Genomic DNA, 17,991 nt, shown 5'->3' on the forward strand with positions numbered 1-17,991 from the left:
ACAGTCCTTACAAATATTAAGTCGTCAAAAAATTAGAAATCAATTTTATATTAACGTTTAGAAGACTTTACAGCGAGGGCTCACGTCATTTTGAACGATCTACGCACACTATCCATACTTCCATACTAATATTATAAATGCGAAAGTAACTCTGTCTGTCTGTCTGTCTGTTACTCAATCACGCCTAAACTACTGTACCAATTTGCATGAAATTTGGTAGAGAGGTATTTTGATACCCGAGAAAGGACATAGGCTACTTTTTATTGCGAAATATGTACCACGGGCGAAGCCGGGGCGGACCGCTAGTATATATATATATATTTTAATATTATTTTGATACTAAATGAATTTCGTTTATAATACTCATATATACTTTCGTGTTATCATATGCAAGGAAATCTTAAATAGTTACATGTACCTATACAATTTGGTCTCAAATTTCCCTACTAACTTCTTGGCTTTGGCGTGTTTTCGGATAGCCCGTAGTAGTGTTTTTCACGCTACCCTATTTATTGTTTTCGTTTTATCGTTATTATTATTCAAAACATATTTACGTTCATCAATTGCAAGACAATAAAATACACCAGACCACTAAATAAACAAAAATAGGTTTTCATATAAGATAGGTCCTATAAAATAAAATTTACTCCGTTTCTGTTAAGTTTTTCAATTTTATATAATTCCCAGTAAATTTTGTATTTTAATAACGCAATGCATAATTTACTAATCAACACATTATTATTCTCCGTATCCTACATAATATTTTATATTAGAATGTAATTATTGCACTCGTCTGTGTCTTTTAATGTAAGAGGTTTCAGTGATTTTAATTTAATAAAATATATACATAATAATAAACTTCATGAATATCTAATAAAACACGTTGTATAATTATTTAACTTATTGTTAAATGGAAAAATAAACACCAATTGAGATCTTTCTCTCATTTCTTTATCTACTTCTCATATCTATTTAAATATAATAATAATAATATTAAGATCGCTGAAAATATGTAGCATCAATTTTATAAACATATACATTTAAATATAAAATTACATATACATTACCAACTTATTACCACATCAATGATGATTAGACTTTGCTTGTAGACTTAGAAATATTAGACAACCATTATTCAAGCAATACTCTGTATTGTAAAATGATTATTTTAATAGTCAAAAATATTGTATGATTTTACAATATAAACTAAGCATGGTATGAAAATTGAAAATAAAAATTTCATTCTTACTAATTCGGCGCCCTTTACAAAAATGGAATGGAATTAATTTTTTGCTTCTTTTTTTTTTCTTTCTTGGCATTGCCAGTATCAAGTATATAATATTTTTGCCTAAGATTTTTGCAGTTTATCTATGAGTTTATGTTTACTAGTTATTGAATCTGTGCTCAGTTTTTATTGTAGCGAAAAGCCAATGATACACGTGCCTGTAGATTTAGGTTGTTCCTTCATCCCTTTCACACCAACTTGCCAAGTTAGGTGTGAAAGGGACAAAAAACAACCAGGCGTCATTCAAGGTCATACCTTCCCGTGACAAGTCAACGTTCATAGTGCAATCTCCAGTGTATTAGATATAAGCTTCTTGCTAAGATGTGATACACCACAGAACAGTAAGAACATAATAGAAGTGCGATGTGGGCGTGGCCCACGTGTCACTAGTAAGGTAAGATCACCTAACTCGCTCTCAGTTGTGCGCAGAAAAATATTCGAGTCGGTTGTCAACTGTCAAACCTTATTTCCATATTTATTCATTATTTAGAGCGTGTTGTTCGCTATTAGAGTGGAAAAATGATAGCAGACGAAATAATATCAGCAATCGAGGCATTTCATACCATCGGTAAGTCTTATTTTAATTTATTTTAAATATATTTTATGTTACAACTTCGCTTGTCGTAATTTGTCAAAAATTTATAAAAATATTAAGTCAAAATGAACCTTAATCCATAAGAAATAAGTACTAATATAGATTGAACAGCAAACAAGACTTTCTGGAATATTATTGCAATAAACAAACGAATGTCGGTTTAGTGATGGTTGTAGCGCATATCGACAGTATCGATACTTTAGAAAAGACAAACATTATAAATATTAAATTTTATTCTATTTTTCCTTAGCTTTCATTTGTCCTATTTATTTATAGATTTTCGAAAGAGCCTAATTTAAAAGAGAAATGGATAATAAATGCAACGTGACGAGTTAACTGGATGCCGAACAGCAATAAGCAGTCTAACAAACGCCACCGATACATCAAACCTACGGCAGTTCCAAGATTTAAAATAATGCATATTTTACTGTTTGTTTTGTAAATATAGATTTATACTATTCTATTCCGTTTTTTATTTAAATATAATAATATGAAAAGACGTACTTAGTAGTAATAAACATACTCCAAAATGTGACACCTATACTCCTGTACTCATATAATAGAAAGAAAAAAAAAAAGCACAAAAATATATTTATTTGTGAATTATCGATAACAAGGCTGACATCCCTTAGAGCATAGCATCAGGTTAATGTCAAGTTAATGTCATTAATTTAGAGTGACACAAATTTCAACCTTATTGCACGCCTCATAAGCGAAGCGTTGAGGTGGGTACTACTGTCACTTCGCGCAAAACATCTGATTTTTCAAACTTAAAATGTCTTTATGTATGATACACCTCCTCCACACTACTCGCGAAGTTGAACGAGGTTAGACGAATAGAATAGTGTAGAGGGGCAGTTCGGCTTACTTCGTCCAACTTTACCTCGCCTCGGTCGACTTCCGTTTGTTGTCGGTTTTTGCGCCCGAGTCAAAGGGCACGAAGTTACCTGAAGTTCGTTCTGAATATGAACGTATGCATTCCTCGCGAAGTTGAACGAGTGTGTAGTGTAGCACCGCGGACTTCAGTCAACTTCGGCCGAGTACTTCGCCGAGGAACTTCGCGAGTAGTGTGGAGGAGGCAATACATTGCACTTGTAAGATAATACATACACACACATATTAAGAAAAAACACTATTTTTAACGTTCATGATATTTTTGATGTCATTTTTGTTATTTAAACTAGTTAAAAAACAGTTTAAAAAAGTTCTGTCTTGGACGTCCGTGTGTCTGTATGTGCGGATCCTTTATCTTGTTAACACGATAGCGACCGAAATACTTTACTAATCGAGTCTTTTTTTTTCTCTTACGCTTGAGTATGCTCAGGAATAGAACCCTTTCATTTTTCAGGGTCTGATTCGATGTGGTTTAATTGTTATTAAATAAACAAAAAAAAATATCGACTGTTCTCCATAATTTTAGTACATATATCTATATATGTATATTCTTTATTTTTTTTTTTAATATTTATAATAGTGTACTCAAAATTCACCATTATAAACTCGATTCTTTATACTATAAGCCAAGGTTTAAAAAAATAAGTTGGTAGTCAGTCCCTTAAACCTGCGCAGTTTCACATCTAGGTGGGGCCACAAGAAAAATAGCTCAATTATTACGGTACCGCTTTCTTTACTTTTCCAAATGTTTTATTTTATTTCATTTTTATATTTATAGTCACGTACTCTTTATAAATAATCAATTTTATTGTAAAGGATGAGATTATGAGGCGTGCACTTTTGGATTTTCCAAACTATCTTTATGTGTTGAGGTTCAAAGTTATATGTATTGAAAACCAACGCCCTCTGTTGTGGAATAGCTGAATGTTTTCGAATTTGGAATTTCTGAGCAAAGAGAAACAAAACAGCTAATATACCTAGGGATGTTATACTAAAATAAACCGTAACTTGGTTCGTTAGGGTACATATTGAAATGCTGAATTTATAACCTAAGTCAGTTTTTACTCAAATTAAGCTGTCCAATCAAAGGCATAGTTTACTTGTAGTGTACTGTATAACTATCGGTTTAAATGTGTGGGTTTGGCGACACTGGTTTTCACTAAGAGCAATTAAGGGTTTTCATACTAATTATGACATTATAGCACTTCTATTATGTTCTTACTGTTCTGTGTGATACACCCACGCATCCCATATCGATCTAATTATAAATTAGAAACGTGCCTGTTATTAAATCTTTTGTACCGTACGAATTTAAAAAATGAATATTATTATCTAGATACATATAATAAATCTGTAGAAGGGTCAATTCTGTACATTGAAAATATTGAAAAAATAAATAGCAGGGGGTGTTACTGGATCGATACCAAACCCAAATATGTGTTTAAAAAAATTTTTGTCTGTCTGTCTGTCTGTCTGTCTGTCTCTCTGTCTGTATGTATGTGAAGACATCACGTGAAAACTAACGGTTCGATTTGGATGAAACTTAGTATAATTATACCTTATTATCCTGGGCGTAAAATAGGATACTTTTTATCCTGGAAAAATACGTAGAAAAAAAATTATCTTAATTTTTCAGTTTTATCCATAGACATTGTTCTGTAGAACCGCGTACACACGTTGCGTATTATTATAGGTCGAGCCGTAAGTATTTGGTCTTTATAATAGATATTTATAAGATGTCATTGTCAGAGTTACTCAAAATGGAGAAATAAACCATCCACGCGAAGACCGACATCCGCGCGGACGGAGTCGCGGGCGGAAGCTAGTTAATAATATATTTAAGTAGTTACTTGCCTTAAACAGTTTGTTTATTATATAGTGCAACGAATATATTATAATTAGCTTTATACGGGCTACATACGTGTATCATAGACTTAATAATAACACACTAAAAACGAGTATATATTTTCTATATTCATAATATTATGCACCATTCTTTAAAGGAAATGAAATTAAAATAATACCAAATAAGCCTACAGAAAAATAAATATTCCGATTGCCTTATAGGTACTGATGAAAGTGCTATAATCAGCCTTCAGAGATTAAAAAATATTATTGTTTTCCTCAAATAGTTTCAGTGCAAACACGGGATGTCTAATGAGGGTAATAGATAAAGTGAAGAATTAGATGTACCTACCTATTGGCTTTAGCGCGTCACACACGGTGAAGATACTATAATATTTTATCTTAAGATACTCTAATATAAAACGTTATAGTATCTTAAGGTATCCGGTATCAGCGTTCTGACCATCATTTTTCTTTTTGTCATTGCGTACTAAGACCCCTGTAGAACCGCCATCCTGTTACAAATGACCCGAAATTTTGTGGGTCATTTGTATTATATTAGAGTATCATAAGATAAAATATTATAGTATCTTCACCGTGTGTGACGCGCTTATTTCGCAAGATATGAACAGTTTTATTTATCGTTCGAGTGGGTAGTTCGTTTCATGGGAAATACGGTTTCAAGCTACATTACTTAATACGAAGTAATTTTTTAACGCACCATTTTTAGGAATCCCCGTGATTCGTGTCAGTACTGAATTATTATTCTAACAATTATACAAATTGCAAATGTGCAGGGGAATATTCTTATGATTTTACGATACATACTGATATAAAACTGTTATGTAAATTTCGCTGTTGTACAGTCGACACATTGTATTAAAGTGTTACCTATTTGTTTTGTAGTTTTCGTTTCAATTGTCATAAACCCTTGCGATATATTCAATGAGGCATATAAAATATGAAAAGATACACAAATTCTACTTGTTGAAGCCAATTTAATAAAATTCAAGACAAAAAGTATCAAAACAAATAACGTCCCGCTATAAACTTAAATATATCAAAATGAATCACAAAGCTGAGCTTTGTATATCACGCAATGCATTATCCAAACATCTAGACAATTGCAACATTGAATTAACAACTCCTTTTATATTATAACATCTACAATTTGGTTTGCGGTTGTAAGTTTTTAAATCATCAGGCCAAATGGTGCTCCCAGATTTTTCGGTCGATTTCCACGAGTCAAGAAACCTGGCAATACTGCGCATTGATTCACTTTTTGGTTCATTCATTCGGCATTTATTTTCATTTATTCTGTTTTCAAGTGAATGCAATTTTCTCTCAGACGCATTATATCTTTTTTCATATGAATTTTGACTGGATCGAATCTAAAAAATACAGGAATAATTTTGTTAAATCCTAAATGCCTATGTACTTTTATGAAAACACAAACTAAAATTAAAGCTACCTACCTCAAGTTTCGGTTGCTTATTTTTTTGTTTTTTACTGTGTTCAAACATCGCTTTTGCATTTTTATATAATTTTGTACCTATTGAAACATCTAGTTCACTAGGAGCAAATTTTATTGGAGAAACGTAAGGCTGCAAAATATAACCTAAAATTAAAATTTGATAATTGAAGCTTGGGTAGATTATATACAACTTCTATATCCCTATTTCCGTTGGTCACGGGAGCACGCGTTTGCGTCTGGACCGATTTCAATAATTCATAATTAGATATGTTCGTTATCGTCAGGAGAAGGATCTAGTGAAAGAAATCCCCCAAGAAACCAGCGTCAAAAATTAAGAAAATGCTAAATCTAACGGCCAAGTAAACTTGTTACGGGTTTAACAATTTGCGCTAGGTTAGTAGTTAAGAATTATTAACAGTGAATAAGGTCCCCAATTATCAAGGCAAAAAATTGGATAACAAACATAGTAACTAGATACTTATAATTATTATTTACACATTTTGTTCAAAGCTCGCCGAAGAATATCACACGCTAAAACTGCAGTAAGAAGTTGCGTGCTGTAGTCATTGTAACAATTTCCTGGAAAAAAAAATCCCGGTTATTTCGTAGACAATATATGTCCTAAACATAAATAATTAAAAAATAAATATATGGCAAACCTGAGCTCATTTGCATCAGATTGTACGAAAATGAAACCAATTTTGACCAAACTAGAAACAAATTGCATTCAGTATTCTTATGCTGTAGTTTCAATGCATCTTCTCTTTTCCTTTCACATTCACAGGCGAAGACGGAATCAAAGCTCTCATCCTCGGACATTTTCCCTTCTTCACATAACTTTGTATACTTCTCAAGACACTCGATATTTTCTTTAACAGTTTCTAGTTGAATATTTATATTTTCTGCTATATTCCTCTGTACAGTTTGTAAATCTTCTTTTACGTTATCTGTGAGATTATCTTCGAATTTTAGATTCTGGACGACGCTTGTGGCACTGTTCTCTTTGCTGGCTTCGTCAGAGCAACGGGCTGTTTTGCAATCATTATAAAATTTGCTCGACTGAGAGCCATCGCAACTGCTTGAATCTATATTTTCATGATCCCCATGTAGTTGACAGAAACTCTGATACAAATCATCTGTACTTGAACTAAATAAGGTAGTAGATGGTATACTATCAACACCTTTATCAATCCTCGATTCGCTTTGACAAAGACCAAATTGATCGCACAATCTTCTTCGTGCCCTTCTCTCATTTAATTCTTGGTGCAAAATCCTCTCTTGGTATGATTTGTCTTTCAGTCTCTGAGCTGCATCTGATTGACTCTTTTCAAGAGATTTAAACTGTTCGTAGAGGTACCATGACCGCACTCTTCGGGCCTTCTTCCGTGAGTTATCTATCGACATTGATGAATATATAGGCTTAGTATATAGGTATGTGGATATTGAAAAATGACAACAGGTTGATTTTATTTGTTAGATACAATAATAATTGTAAAACTTAACATACCTAAAGATTTTGAATACTCCATCCAATGTTATATATTTACATTAATAATTGATAGTCAAATATAATAACGATAAAAATAATTTTGAAAAAAATTCTTCTATAATATCTAATATGAATTATTTGCAATCATCGATAGTGGAGAAAAGTGGGAGAAAATAAATAAATGACAAAATATATCTTTCTCTTCCATCTTATCCTGTCAAAGCAAGTAGAAAATTAGAAATGTTTGCAAAAAGTATTTTCTCAATGTTTTAACTTTTAATTGTATACCTACGTAGTATATTATTATTAGTCTGTGCTGTTCAACTATACCATTGATATATTGATATACTTACATGTGGTTTTATAAAGTCTACGCGTAATACGCGTAACTACATTCTCAAGTACTTGCCTAAGTAATAAAAAGATACGTTATGAAATGATCAAGCGTTGTGAGCTGCTAATCAAAATATTTAGTTACCCGCAGTTTCACAAAAAGTTGACGGTTCAATCCTTTGGCGGCTGTTTCTTTTAAAAAAGAAATAGTCACCACTTATACTACCTACCCGGTAGGACTTCTTATGGAACGACTTCTCTAGAATGGGTCTGGGTCTGGGTCATCACCTATTTTCATTCCAAATTGGTTGAATTGTTTTTATTATTTATTTAGAAACTCTATTGACCTTCTCCTAAATACTTACTTCAAAATTTCGAAGAAATATCGTTAAAAATCATCAAACATATACATGTATGCATATTGCATACATCCTTTCTAGTTAAATTATTTGTGTAAGATAAAAATATCAAAGATGTTAATTTTCACATTTAATATTATAATTTGATCAAAGTACATGCCGGATCAACTAATAAAAAGACTAAAACAATTCAACTTATGAAAATTATAATACCTATCGAGTAGGTACTAATATAAAGTATACTACAACACTGTTTTTTGATAGTTCAGGATACATCGCCCATTTTTGCAAGTGACTACTATCAAGCTGATTTTCCGTTTGTAGCTTTATTTTGATGAGACACCGAATAATTTCGTGTACGAAACTCGATTGTGGTAGCTAACAGAGATAACAAGGATAACATTTTTTGATTTGATGGTTCTCAAATATTTATCACGCAATTTGTAGGACAATATTATGTCTGTTGAATTATATAAACATTAACTAAGTGAAAACAAAAAAATCAGCTTGTTAGTAATCATTTATGATGACCTCGTTATCGATACACTTTGGAAAGGGGGACTCTTTGAACAAACCATAGATTTTGTAGGACAAACATTTTTTCGATTAATATAAGTAATTATCTTGAGATTGAACAAAAAAAAATATTCAGTTAGTAATAAATATTTGAGAACCATCAAATCAAAAATTTTTATCCTTGTTATCTCTGTTAGCTACCACAATCGAGACTTTCGTACACGAAATTATTTGGCGTCTCATCAAAATAAAGCTACAAACGGAAAATTAGCTTGATAGTAGTCACTTGCAAAAATGGGCGATGTATCCTGAACTATGAGAATTATTATTGAGCAAATTAATTTTCTTTCTATACTTTAAAAAAACAACTTTTTGCCCTAATGTTCTAAGGGTTGTCTTTATTATGTTTTCAAATAATTTAATAGAAGAAGATAGCGCCTCCAGCTGGCTGTCTACTGTATCCTGGATTGGTCTGTGAAGAATGCACTCCAGAATTCATCAACTTTACGCTAAAGGGTGACCGTTTTTCCGTGATACCTCCACGTTTCATAGGATGACCCTAAAAAGTAAAATGCATGGATAATATTTACTATAAACGATAAGGATTAATATTAATAAACCTAAAAACAAAATTGCGGATACTACAAAAAATATAATACAGCTGGCTTATACCTAGATATAGAAGGATCTATATATTGCTCTTGATTGGACATGAAATGCCCTAATATAGAACTGCAATAAGATGTACCTATTTAAATAATTGAGTAGGAAATACAATACCAGAGGAATAACAACTGGCGGTAGCTTATCATAAGTATTTCTTAAACGTCTCCATGTACCGCAGCCGATTGTTTCGGGTTGTAAGTAAAGATCCTCCTTGTCAGCGAAGCGTTCAGTTGAGTGATTGTATACAGCAGCAAGGACTATATCGAGACTGTCTTCTGGCAAGCTGATAAAGTCATAAGGAAGCTTTAACGTATTTAGATAATTATACTTTTACATACCTATATGTTATATTTCTTTAAATATTGTTTCGAGACTAAGTTCCGTAGCCAGATTTATAGGAGTGTAGACGATTTGGGATAAAGGATTGGAAAGCAAGAATAGTCGAGATCTCGAAAAACCTTGGTCAACACCTACCATACCTATACAGTATAGGGGTAGGTATAAGCTACCTCTACTCATGTCCATCAACTTTATTATTGTTACGAAATTGATTGACATGAATCGTATATAAAACTTACAAAAACGGATGAAAGAAACTTAGTTTTCTGACGCTGGCTAAAGTATGATGAGAGTAAAGACGGGATCCTGCGGAAACTCCGTGCTTTTCTTTAGTAGACAAAACAATGTCCTTGCTCAGTTCTCCCTCTTTTCGTAAATCGGGTAAAAGTTTTTTATTCCTAACTTGCTTTATTCCTTTCATTCTGTTAGCCATGAATGGTTTTACTTTTGGAATTTTGATTGCCTATTTAGATAAAAAATTATTAACCTACAAGTCGTCAGCAATGTATTATACCAATAGATACCAATATTGTCATGGTAACTAAGATGTTTTCTTCTGTAAACAAAATAATAAGCAAAATAATATGAAGTGATAAAACAAGTTTGTGACTGTATTTATTTTGTAATCGCTAAAGCTATCGCGCACGAGCAACTTTTGTCTCCGCAACTATTTTGTCTCTCCCACCCATGGCCTAGTATGAAAGTGCGCGCAAGTAGCGACGCAACTCCCCATACAATGGATGGGAGAGACAAAATAGTAATACGGAGACAAAGTTGCTCGTGCGCGATAGCTCATAAGGACTGTATAACGTTAATGCAGTAGCAGTACCTAGGTAATCAAATTTCAATGTTGATCACGTATTGATCTTGTATTAATAAAAATAAAATGTATTTAACCTTAATATTAGTAATTAGGTACAATAATTGTACACATTGTAGTTTCATTTTAGATAAATTCAAAATTCAGCAGATGAGTCAATTATATTCATTAATAAATAATATAATGTGATAAGTGGGTTACTTAAAGAATAAATCGGGATTATACTACCATATAGAGTGAATGAGTCTTTTTACTTTATACTCTGTATAGCCGGAACAGTGACTTGCGAGTTGTGAGCTGTCATTCGTGATTCGTTCAAGCCCTGTCATTTTCATTGCAAAAAGAACGAGAGACAGACGCTATTTTCACCGCGTGGAATAATCCTACTTACTTGTGACGCCATTTTGTTTTGTGTGGATCAAAGTTTGAAAGTGAACTTTATAGTTTGTGTTTTTAACTAAAACGGTAATAAAAGGTATTAAAAATGAGTTACGGACGACCACCACCCCGTATTGACGGGATGGTGTCATTAAAAGTGGACAATTTAACGTATCGCACGACACCTGATGATTTACGCCGCGTTTTCGAAAGATGCGGTGATGTTGGAGACATATATATCCCCAGAGACCGGTATACTAGAGAAAGCAGAGGATTTGCATTCGTCAGGTATAATAATTTGAATATTATCAGTAAGAACAAGCCATGACGTAATATGATTCAGAGGTTAGTTATGTTGATTGTATATAACTAATTATTGCAGATTTTACGATCGGCGCGATGCTGAGGAGGCGCTAGATTCTTTGGATGGACGGATGTTGGATGGCAGGGAGCTCCGCGTTCAGATGGCGCGCTACGGTCGACCATCGTCACCATACCGCAGCAGATACGATCGCCGCCGCAGGTACCTACTTACGCATTATTGATGTACATGGCCTTTTAATTGCGTTAACTTGAAGTGCTGCTACACATTGTAGTACAGCGTTGTAATATAATTAACGAGCTTTGATTGCATTAAATTTCCAGCGCTACGAAGGTCCCGAATGTAGTTTTTGCGCGTGTTTATATTTGTGTGTGATGGTATTTTTTTAGCAATTCCCGTTCACGGTCTCGTTCACGTCGTCGATCCAGGTCTAAATCTCGCTCGCGCCGCCGGTCGTACTCTCGCAGCCGCTCGCGCTCGCGCTCCCGCTCGAGGTCCCGCTCGGACTCCAAGAGCTCCAGGGGACGCTCTCGCAGCCGCTCCAGATCCCGTTCGCGCTCCAGGCATTGATGTGTTGGGTGAGCAATGTTTTGCATTTCTTTATTACTTTTTATAATACCTTCATCATTGTATTATGAAAAATGAACAGTTTTCTTAAAATGGGTATATTGTAGAGCAAAGTATTCAGAATTCAAGAATATTACTGTTTGGTATAAATACTGTATATTAATAATAATTTAAAAAAAAAAACTACTTTCAGTTTAAATGGAACTAACAATAAATTACATTGTCTTGTATTTAAATGCGTAACAAAGCTAAAATGTTCACATATTCTCACACAATCAAAATTGTTTAAAATGATGTGCAAATAGAATCAAGAAGATCATAATAATTAAAACATTAGAAACAAAGATTTTTCTACAAGTAAATAACTTCAGTACCTATTTATGTGATTGTTTATTTTAATTATAATTTTATGTGTACAGGTTGAGTGCCGATTTATAGCTGAAAAGCTGCATTGTCCTGACTCAAGCAGCTTGGGCTAAGGTACTATCCAACTTCAATTTATTTTAAGAACCACAGACATAACTATGATCAACATAGTGGCATAAATATTATGTTACAAAAAACCTTTTAGTTTTAAGTTACTTCAAACTTGTATTGTAAAACACACTCTTTTTTTTTTCAAGCAATACTCAAATGCTTTGGCTGTAAAATTGTAATCCAAAGTCAATTCAAGTCAGATATAAAATTATATTTTTATTTTATGTTATTTCACATACAAAACATGTTTTCAAAATTAAATATATGTGTGCATAGTTATCTGATTGTAAATTTGCATTTAATATCAACCCTAGAGAAAATTATTCTTCCAGGGAAACCTTAATTTTGGGCATCTTGTCTAAATTGGATGTTTAAAACGACAATTTTTTATTCGGTAACTACATACAAACCTCTTTATTACTGCTATTTATGTTTTAATCTTGAACAAACCTTGAATAAGTTTTTTTCCAATAAATTGTAATCACTCAATTGTTTTCATTGTCTGCATTAGTTAAGTATCTTAGTATTGTTAATATAATTAAAAGAATTAATTAACATGTTGGTATGCTCAGGACGCGAGGAGATCGCGGGGAGCGAGGCGGTTTGCGGGGAGGGGGGGTGGTTCTTGCTGATTGCTGACAACTGCTGAATTGCTGTTGTTGCAGTGCATAAGTTATGAGTAATATTTTTCTATTTATTGACAAACCGAGACACGCATCGGCTCTATGGTGGGGCCATTTATACATTTCATTTTCAATATTAATTCACAAAGGTGTAAGATGTATTTTGTTAATACCACCGCGATTACTTCACGATTTCGTAAAGGTATGACTGAATTTGGGGTTTGAATTTTGAAGAAATTTGGGGGTAAACAAATTGTTGTCCTCTAAATGATTGATGTTCTAATCCCAACATTTAGTGATAGCTTTACGTTTTCTGTCTGTGGTATTTACATAATCATCTTGCCAGTTTCATTAAAGTTTGGAATTCAGCAGTTTAGTGGAAACTAACATATGGATTTGTTTGGCAGGCCGGTGCTGCCGCTGGCCTGTATGCTGTGGCAGTTTGCTGTGCTGTTTCCTGTGATTTGCAGATCGCGTCTAGGTTTCTCGGTAAAATGACGGATACTCCCTCCCTGCTATTAAACTAACAAAGTACATATTGTCTAGGGCAACATTAATTTTTTTAGGTTTTAAAGAAAGGGTAAAGCACAATTTTATGATTTATTTTTCGTCTATGCCACTGGCCTTTCTTTAAAATTATCATCAAGAATGAAGAGTCTACAGACATGGATATTATGTGACACATATTGTACCTAGGTTTACGAGTTGTCTTAAATAAAGTATTCTTAGAATGTGTGTTTTTTATTCCACCTTTATGCCTCCTACACTCGGACAGAAAACGCTCATCATTGAGCAAAAAATACAACGCGTCGTTATTACAGAAAAAGAGATGCGGATTCGTTCTGTAGCTCTAATGAAAACGCGCGCAACGCGAAGTGGCTGTTTTTTCTGCTCAGAGCTGAGCGAAAAACTGAACCTTAGATCAAAAAAACAGACTTGACTAACGAAAAGAAAAATTGTGTCCCTTCGTCCAGCATACTCACCATGGAATCCTGATATTTCATGAATGTCAAAAAACTGTTCTGAAATAGTGCTAAATAGTGCCCAAAGGAAAAAAATAGTGCTCTTGTACTTGCGAAGTTATAGCCATAGTTCGATGAGTATGCTGGACGAAGGTTTCGCCCAGCATACTCACCTCCGTCCGGAGAATCTGTATACGCTTCAAACATAATTCATACTTCAAAAAATAGTTCCCAAATAGTGCCAAACGGTGCCCAAAAAGAAAAAACAGTGCTCGAATAACTTCGGAGTTATAGGCTTCGTTCAGTGAGTATGCTGGGCGTAGGTTCTACGCCCAGCATACTCACCTCAGTGCGCGAATATCGAACGAGCTATAGGTATAATTTACGTCTCAAAAAATTGTGCTTGAAATAGTGCCCAATATTAGTCCAATTTTTGCTTGACTTTTGACTTAGAAAACCATTAGATTTTAACGTAAACTTCTACATACTAACGTAAAATGGGGTACAGTCGTCGACACATGTTTTTGGACAAAAATATTAAACTTTCTAATTGAAATGAACGTGTTTTTGTAAAAAACAACTCGCTTGCTACCTAGTTTTACAGTACAATTAATGAATGAGTGTAAAATCAATTTAGTTAAATGCCACTATTATAAATTGAAATATACTTACTGATTTGGGTGCAGCTCCTATATTGATTACGTACTAGATACACAATTTTATATAGGTAAATAATGACATCACCAACACATTGTTTGGTTTTGCAACCCACTATGTAGTCAAACTCAAAAGCCGGCGTTATTATAATGATGTGCGACGAAGTAAACAAACAAAGAAACTGAGAAGCGCTTGTTCGTTTCGATTGCTTTGTGACACAAAATGGACCCTTATCACCTTCAAAATACAGATCAGTCTTGTCTAATAATCGTAAGATGTTAGGGCAGCGCCATCTAGTATTTAAACATAAACATATTCATTTGCGTCGCGGGCGCCGCGCGTCGTAAGCCCCATACCTATTGACCGTACGTGCATCCATTACTGCCACACTATATTGAACTTTATCACATGAGGAATACAGGTCAATTCCGTAAACGTTGTGGTACCGTCCTTGATCCGGAAAATGATTATTTTGAATAATTTTGTCAGTTGTAATGTAAGCATTAATAACAGCAACTTTATTTTTCATGCATGATTTACTTCATTTGATATCTTAATCCTTCAAGCGCCGTGATCTAGACAAAATATATAAAATCATTGTTCCTAGCTACCGGGGTCCCATGCGACGCACGAAGGCTTAATCATATTATTATAAAGTATTATTAAAATAATGTGTAATTAATAATATTGCGATTCTAAAGTAAATACTCCCTTACATAGACAATTAATAATTTACACAAGACAAAAATTGTTAGAAAGAAAGTTAATAATATTGTATTCGACTGTACTCAATGTAATGTATGTAGAAGTTTACAATCAAATTTAATGGTTTTCTAGGTCAAAAGTCAAGCAAAAATTGGACTGATATTGGGCACTATTTCAAGCACAATTTTTTGAGACGTAAATTGTACCTATAGCTCGTTCGATATTCGCGCACTGAGGTGAGTATGCTGGGCGTAGAACCTACGCCCAGCATACTCACTGAACGAAGCCTGTAACTCCGAAGTTATTCGAGCACTGTTTTTTCTTTTTGGGCACCGTTTGGCACTATTTGGGAACTATTTTTTGAAGTATGAATTATGTTTGAAGCGTATACAGATTCTCCGGACGGAGGTGAGTATGCTGGGCGAAACCTTCGTCCAGCATACTCATCGAACTATGGCTATAACTTCGCAAGTACAAGAGCACTATTTTTTTCCTTTGGGCACTATTTAGCACTATTTCAGAACAGTTTTTTGACATTCATGAAATATCAGGATTCCATGGTGAGTATGCTGGACGAAGGGACACGAAAAATTTACCTGTCAATAAAAACTAAAGACAGTTCTTTTTGTCACGATTCAAAGCTTATGTACCTAATGAATTATCGGTTGAATCTAAAATTTATTTTCAAACATATCCGTTTCTTCAAAATGAGAACATGACAAGGGTACCTGCTTATTAGAAACTACTGTCGATATAGATTAGTGGTTATCATAAAAAGTAATGAAAAAAATACGTGTGGCACTCGGGAAGTGCCGCGGTAAAGAATTCATAGCATGCCTTCGATCCACACCTCCGTGCCTGTCGGAATGGGGAGCGTGAGGTTTTTCCTTACGCAATTCCTGGATTCAGTCCCCGCGCTCAAGGCCCGCGATAGAAGCTATGCAATAGCTTAAAACTTAAAAGCAAAATTTACATCTAGCTTGATTTAGACGCTAATGCAAATGGAATCACTTCATAGCATTAGCAGCAAAGTCGCTTCCCGCACAGAGCAAGTATTGCTTCCCGCGTGTCTAATATCTGCGTGTATGTTTAGAGAACAACTTTACAACATTACTTGCTCTGTGCTATACAACAAAAAAATATTTTTAATAGGTAGTTAAAATACTAAATGATACAAGAGGAAGGTTTTAGTGCCTATACATCACTATACATAATTCATATAATTTATTAGGTTGAAGAGCGGCGGGTGGACATCTAGTAAGTAGAGTAATTAGTAAATAGTACATATAATGGTAAATAATATTTAGCGCCATTTATCTCAAATCGTTTTTGTTTATTATTGATGTCGAACCAAAACAGTTAATTGCGTGCCATTGCCGTCCGTATAGTTCCATGCATGTTCCATGGTTCATAATAATCGAGATTCGAGTCATGGTTCATGGTTCGTCCCAAGAAGCTTTTAACTAATACCTACACTGGAGATTTCGGTATGAACATTGACGTGTAACAAGAAAATATTGCCCAGTTCATGTTTTTTATCACTTTCACACCTAACTTGGTATTGCCACTGTTAATACGAAGTTTTCCCAAGGCTACTATGTATGCTGTAATATTCTGTGCAAAAGGTTAGTTTTTGTACATGAGTTTGTTGATAAATTGCCAACAACGTCATTCAGAAGCATTGTTGGATGAGACAATTATTATTTATGCTAAATAAACTAAGTATCTGAACCAATTATTAAAAAGCGATACTCCCTGATTATGGGTAGTCACCATAATAAAATTGTAGCAACTCTCACTTTGTCAATATGGCATGTGTGTCAAAAAAATTGCGTCGCTTCGAATATTTAAGTTAATATTGTTGCTTATTTAATGAATATTTTCCGAATATAAAGAATGCATTGTATTGTGCAAAATTGCAGAAGTGTTTGGACACCAAATTCTGGCATAGAATTTCACAGGCAAGTGTATATTTACGTTATTTACAATATTCCTCATACTCCTGCATTTACCTGTTTAGAATCATTTCAATGGCAAAAATTGTCTAATTTAGCATCATTTTAGTAAGCAGTCATGTTAAATTTGTTATTTCCCTAATACTTTATCATTTTTCAACAAGTTTTCAATAAACAGATTTAACAAGTAAGGTAACCATGATGACGAGTTTTTATGGATAGCGAAGAGAATATATTGTAATAACAATATTATGATGAAAATTTAGAACACCATTTTAAAGATTGTTACTAGTAATGAAACAACACATGACATCGGTATTGCACTCACATGTAGTTGGGCAATTTCGCGAAAATATGTCCCGGTTACAAAATGGATTCAAATAAAAAAATTGTTTTAAAAAAATATTAAAAATATGCAGATTGATTCCTAAAACATTATAATGTGTTATATTAACAACAATAGTTGCAACCATTTACTAATTCCAGAGAAAATGAGATCTATTTGGTGCAAGGCAGGGATTTCGGGATCCATTTTGTAACTTTTTTGAAACTAAGTTTCAAAATAATGCATAATCCTTGTTTACTAATTTTTATTTATTATGAAAGTAACAACATTAAATTTCCCACAACCATTTTTTTTTTTCAGTAAACACATTATTATTTATACTTTTAAGCTTGAAATATATCTGTCGTGGTCATATCGTAGATTTGATCATTTCATGATATGAGT

At 33.6% G+C, this 17,991-nt stretch overlaps 3 protein-coding genes across 7 annotated transcripts; 1 reads left to right on the top strand and 2 right to left on the bottom strand.

Annotated features, from left to right (window-relative positions):
* Nucleotides 1-5,600: 5,600 nt before the first annotated feature.
* Nucleotides 5,601-7,919, bottom strand: LOC123695698. Of its 2 annotated transcripts, none has more exons than XM_045641606.1 (5): nt 7,601-7,919; nt 6,753-7,487; nt 6,589-6,672; nt 6,095-6,237; nt 5,601-6,010 (listed from the first exon to the last, which is right to left on the bottom strand). In XM_045641606.1, exons 1-5 carry the CDS (start codon nt 7,620-7,622, stop codon nt 5,690-5,692), a joined length of 1,305 nt encoding a protein of 434 aa, XP_045497562.1. In that variant the 5' UTR covers nt 7,623-7,919; the 3' UTR covers nt 5,601-5,689. The 2 variants fall into 2 exon arrangements, 1 of the variants encoding a protein (XP_045497562.1); XR_006751957.1 differs by having other exon boundaries at nt 5,895-6,010; nt 6,095-6,223.
* A 1,240-nt stretch (nt 7,920-9,159) lies between these two features.
* On the bottom strand, nt 9,160-10,308 carry LOC123695699 (protein C1orf194). 2 transcript variants are annotated; one of them, XM_045641607.1, is made up of 3 exons: nt 10,035-10,308; nt 9,571-9,739; nt 9,160-9,349 (listed from the first exon to the last, which is right to left on the bottom strand). In XM_045641607.1, the coding sequence occupies exons 1-3, from the start codon at nt 10,226-10,228 to the stop codon at nt 9,209-9,211; spliced, it is 504 nt and encodes a 167-aa protein (XP_045497563.1). In that variant the 5' UTR covers nt 10,229-10,308; the 3' UTR covers nt 9,160-9,208. The 2 variants fall into 2 exon arrangements, with proteins under 2 accessions (XP_045497563.1, XP_045497564.1); XM_045641608.1 differs by having other exon boundaries at nt 9,539-9,739.
* A 612-nt stretch (nt 10,309-10,920) lies between these two features.
* LOC123695407 (serine/arginine-rich splicing factor 2) lies at nt 10,921-13,713 on the top strand. Of its 3 annotated transcripts, XR_006751928.1 has the most exons (5): nt 10,923-11,281; nt 11,376-11,516; nt 11,705-11,893; nt 12,302-12,362; nt 12,932-13,713. XR_006751928.1 is itself a non-coding variant. In XM_045641246.1 (4 exons), exons 1-3 carry the CDS (start codon nt 11,100-11,102, stop codon nt 11,883-11,885), a joined length of 465 nt encoding a protein of 154 aa, XP_045497202.1. In that variant the 5' UTR covers nt 10,921-11,099; the 3' UTR covers nt 11,886-11,893; nt 12,302-13,713. The 3 variants fall into 3 exon arrangements, 2 of the variants coding, with proteins under 2 accessions (XP_045497202.1, XP_045497200.1); XM_045641246.1 differs by having other exon boundaries at nt 10,921-11,281; nt 11,744-11,893; nt 12,302-13,713; XM_045641244.1 differs by having other exon boundaries at nt 12,302-13,713.
* The last annotated feature ends 4,278 nt before the right edge of the window (nt 13,714-17,991 follow it).

Source organism: Colias croceus, chromosome 11 (genome assembly GCF_905220415.1).
Source record: "Colias croceus chromosome 11, ilColCroc2.1".
Classification (NCBI taxonomy): Eukaryota; Metazoa; Arthropoda; class Insecta; order Lepidoptera; family Pieridae; genus Colias; species Colias croceus.

What these genes read in the sequence shown, in the direction of transcription:
- LOC123695698 (XM_045641606.1), bottom strand. Translation starts at nt 7,622, where the DNA reads ATGGAGTATTCAAAATCTTTAG. An exon ending in TCTGATGCAAATGAGCTCAG is followed by an intron (nt 6,673 to 6,752) that starts GTTTGCCATATA and finishes TTTTTTTTCCAG; the next exon opens with GAAATTGTTACAATGACTAC. An exon ending in GCGAGCTTTGAACAAAATGT is followed by an intron (nt 6,238 to 6,588) that starts GTAAATAATAAT and finishes TTTTAATTTTAG; the next exon opens with GTTATATTTTGCAGCCTTAC.
- LOC123695699 (XM_045641607.1), bottom strand. Translation starts at nt 10,228, where the DNA reads ATGGCTAACAGAATGAAAGGAATAAAGCAAGTTAGGAATAAAAAACTT. An exon ending in AGTTTCTTTCATCCGTTTTT is followed by an intron (nt 9,740 to 10,034) that starts GTAAGTTTTATA and finishes TGACTTTATCAG; the next exon opens with CTTGCCAGAAGACAGTCTCG. An exon ending in CGCCAGTTGTTATTCCTCTG is followed by an intron (nt 9,350 to 9,570) that starts GTATTGTATTTC and finishes TTTACTTTTTAG; the next exon opens with GGTCATCCTATGAAACGTGG.
- LOC123695407 (XM_045641244.1), top strand. Translation starts at nt 11,100, where the DNA reads ATGAGTTACGGACGACCACCACCCCGTATTGACGGGATGGTGTCATTA. An exon ending in AGAGGATTTGCATTCGTCAG is followed by an intron (nt 11,282 to 11,375) that starts GTATAATAATTT and finishes TAATTATTGCAG; the next exon opens with ATTTTACGATCGGCGCGATG. An exon ending in AGATACGATCGCCGCCGCAG is followed by an intron (nt 11,517 to 11,704) that starts GTACCTACTTAC and finishes GTATTTTTTTAG; the next exon opens with CAATTCCCGTTCACGGTCTC.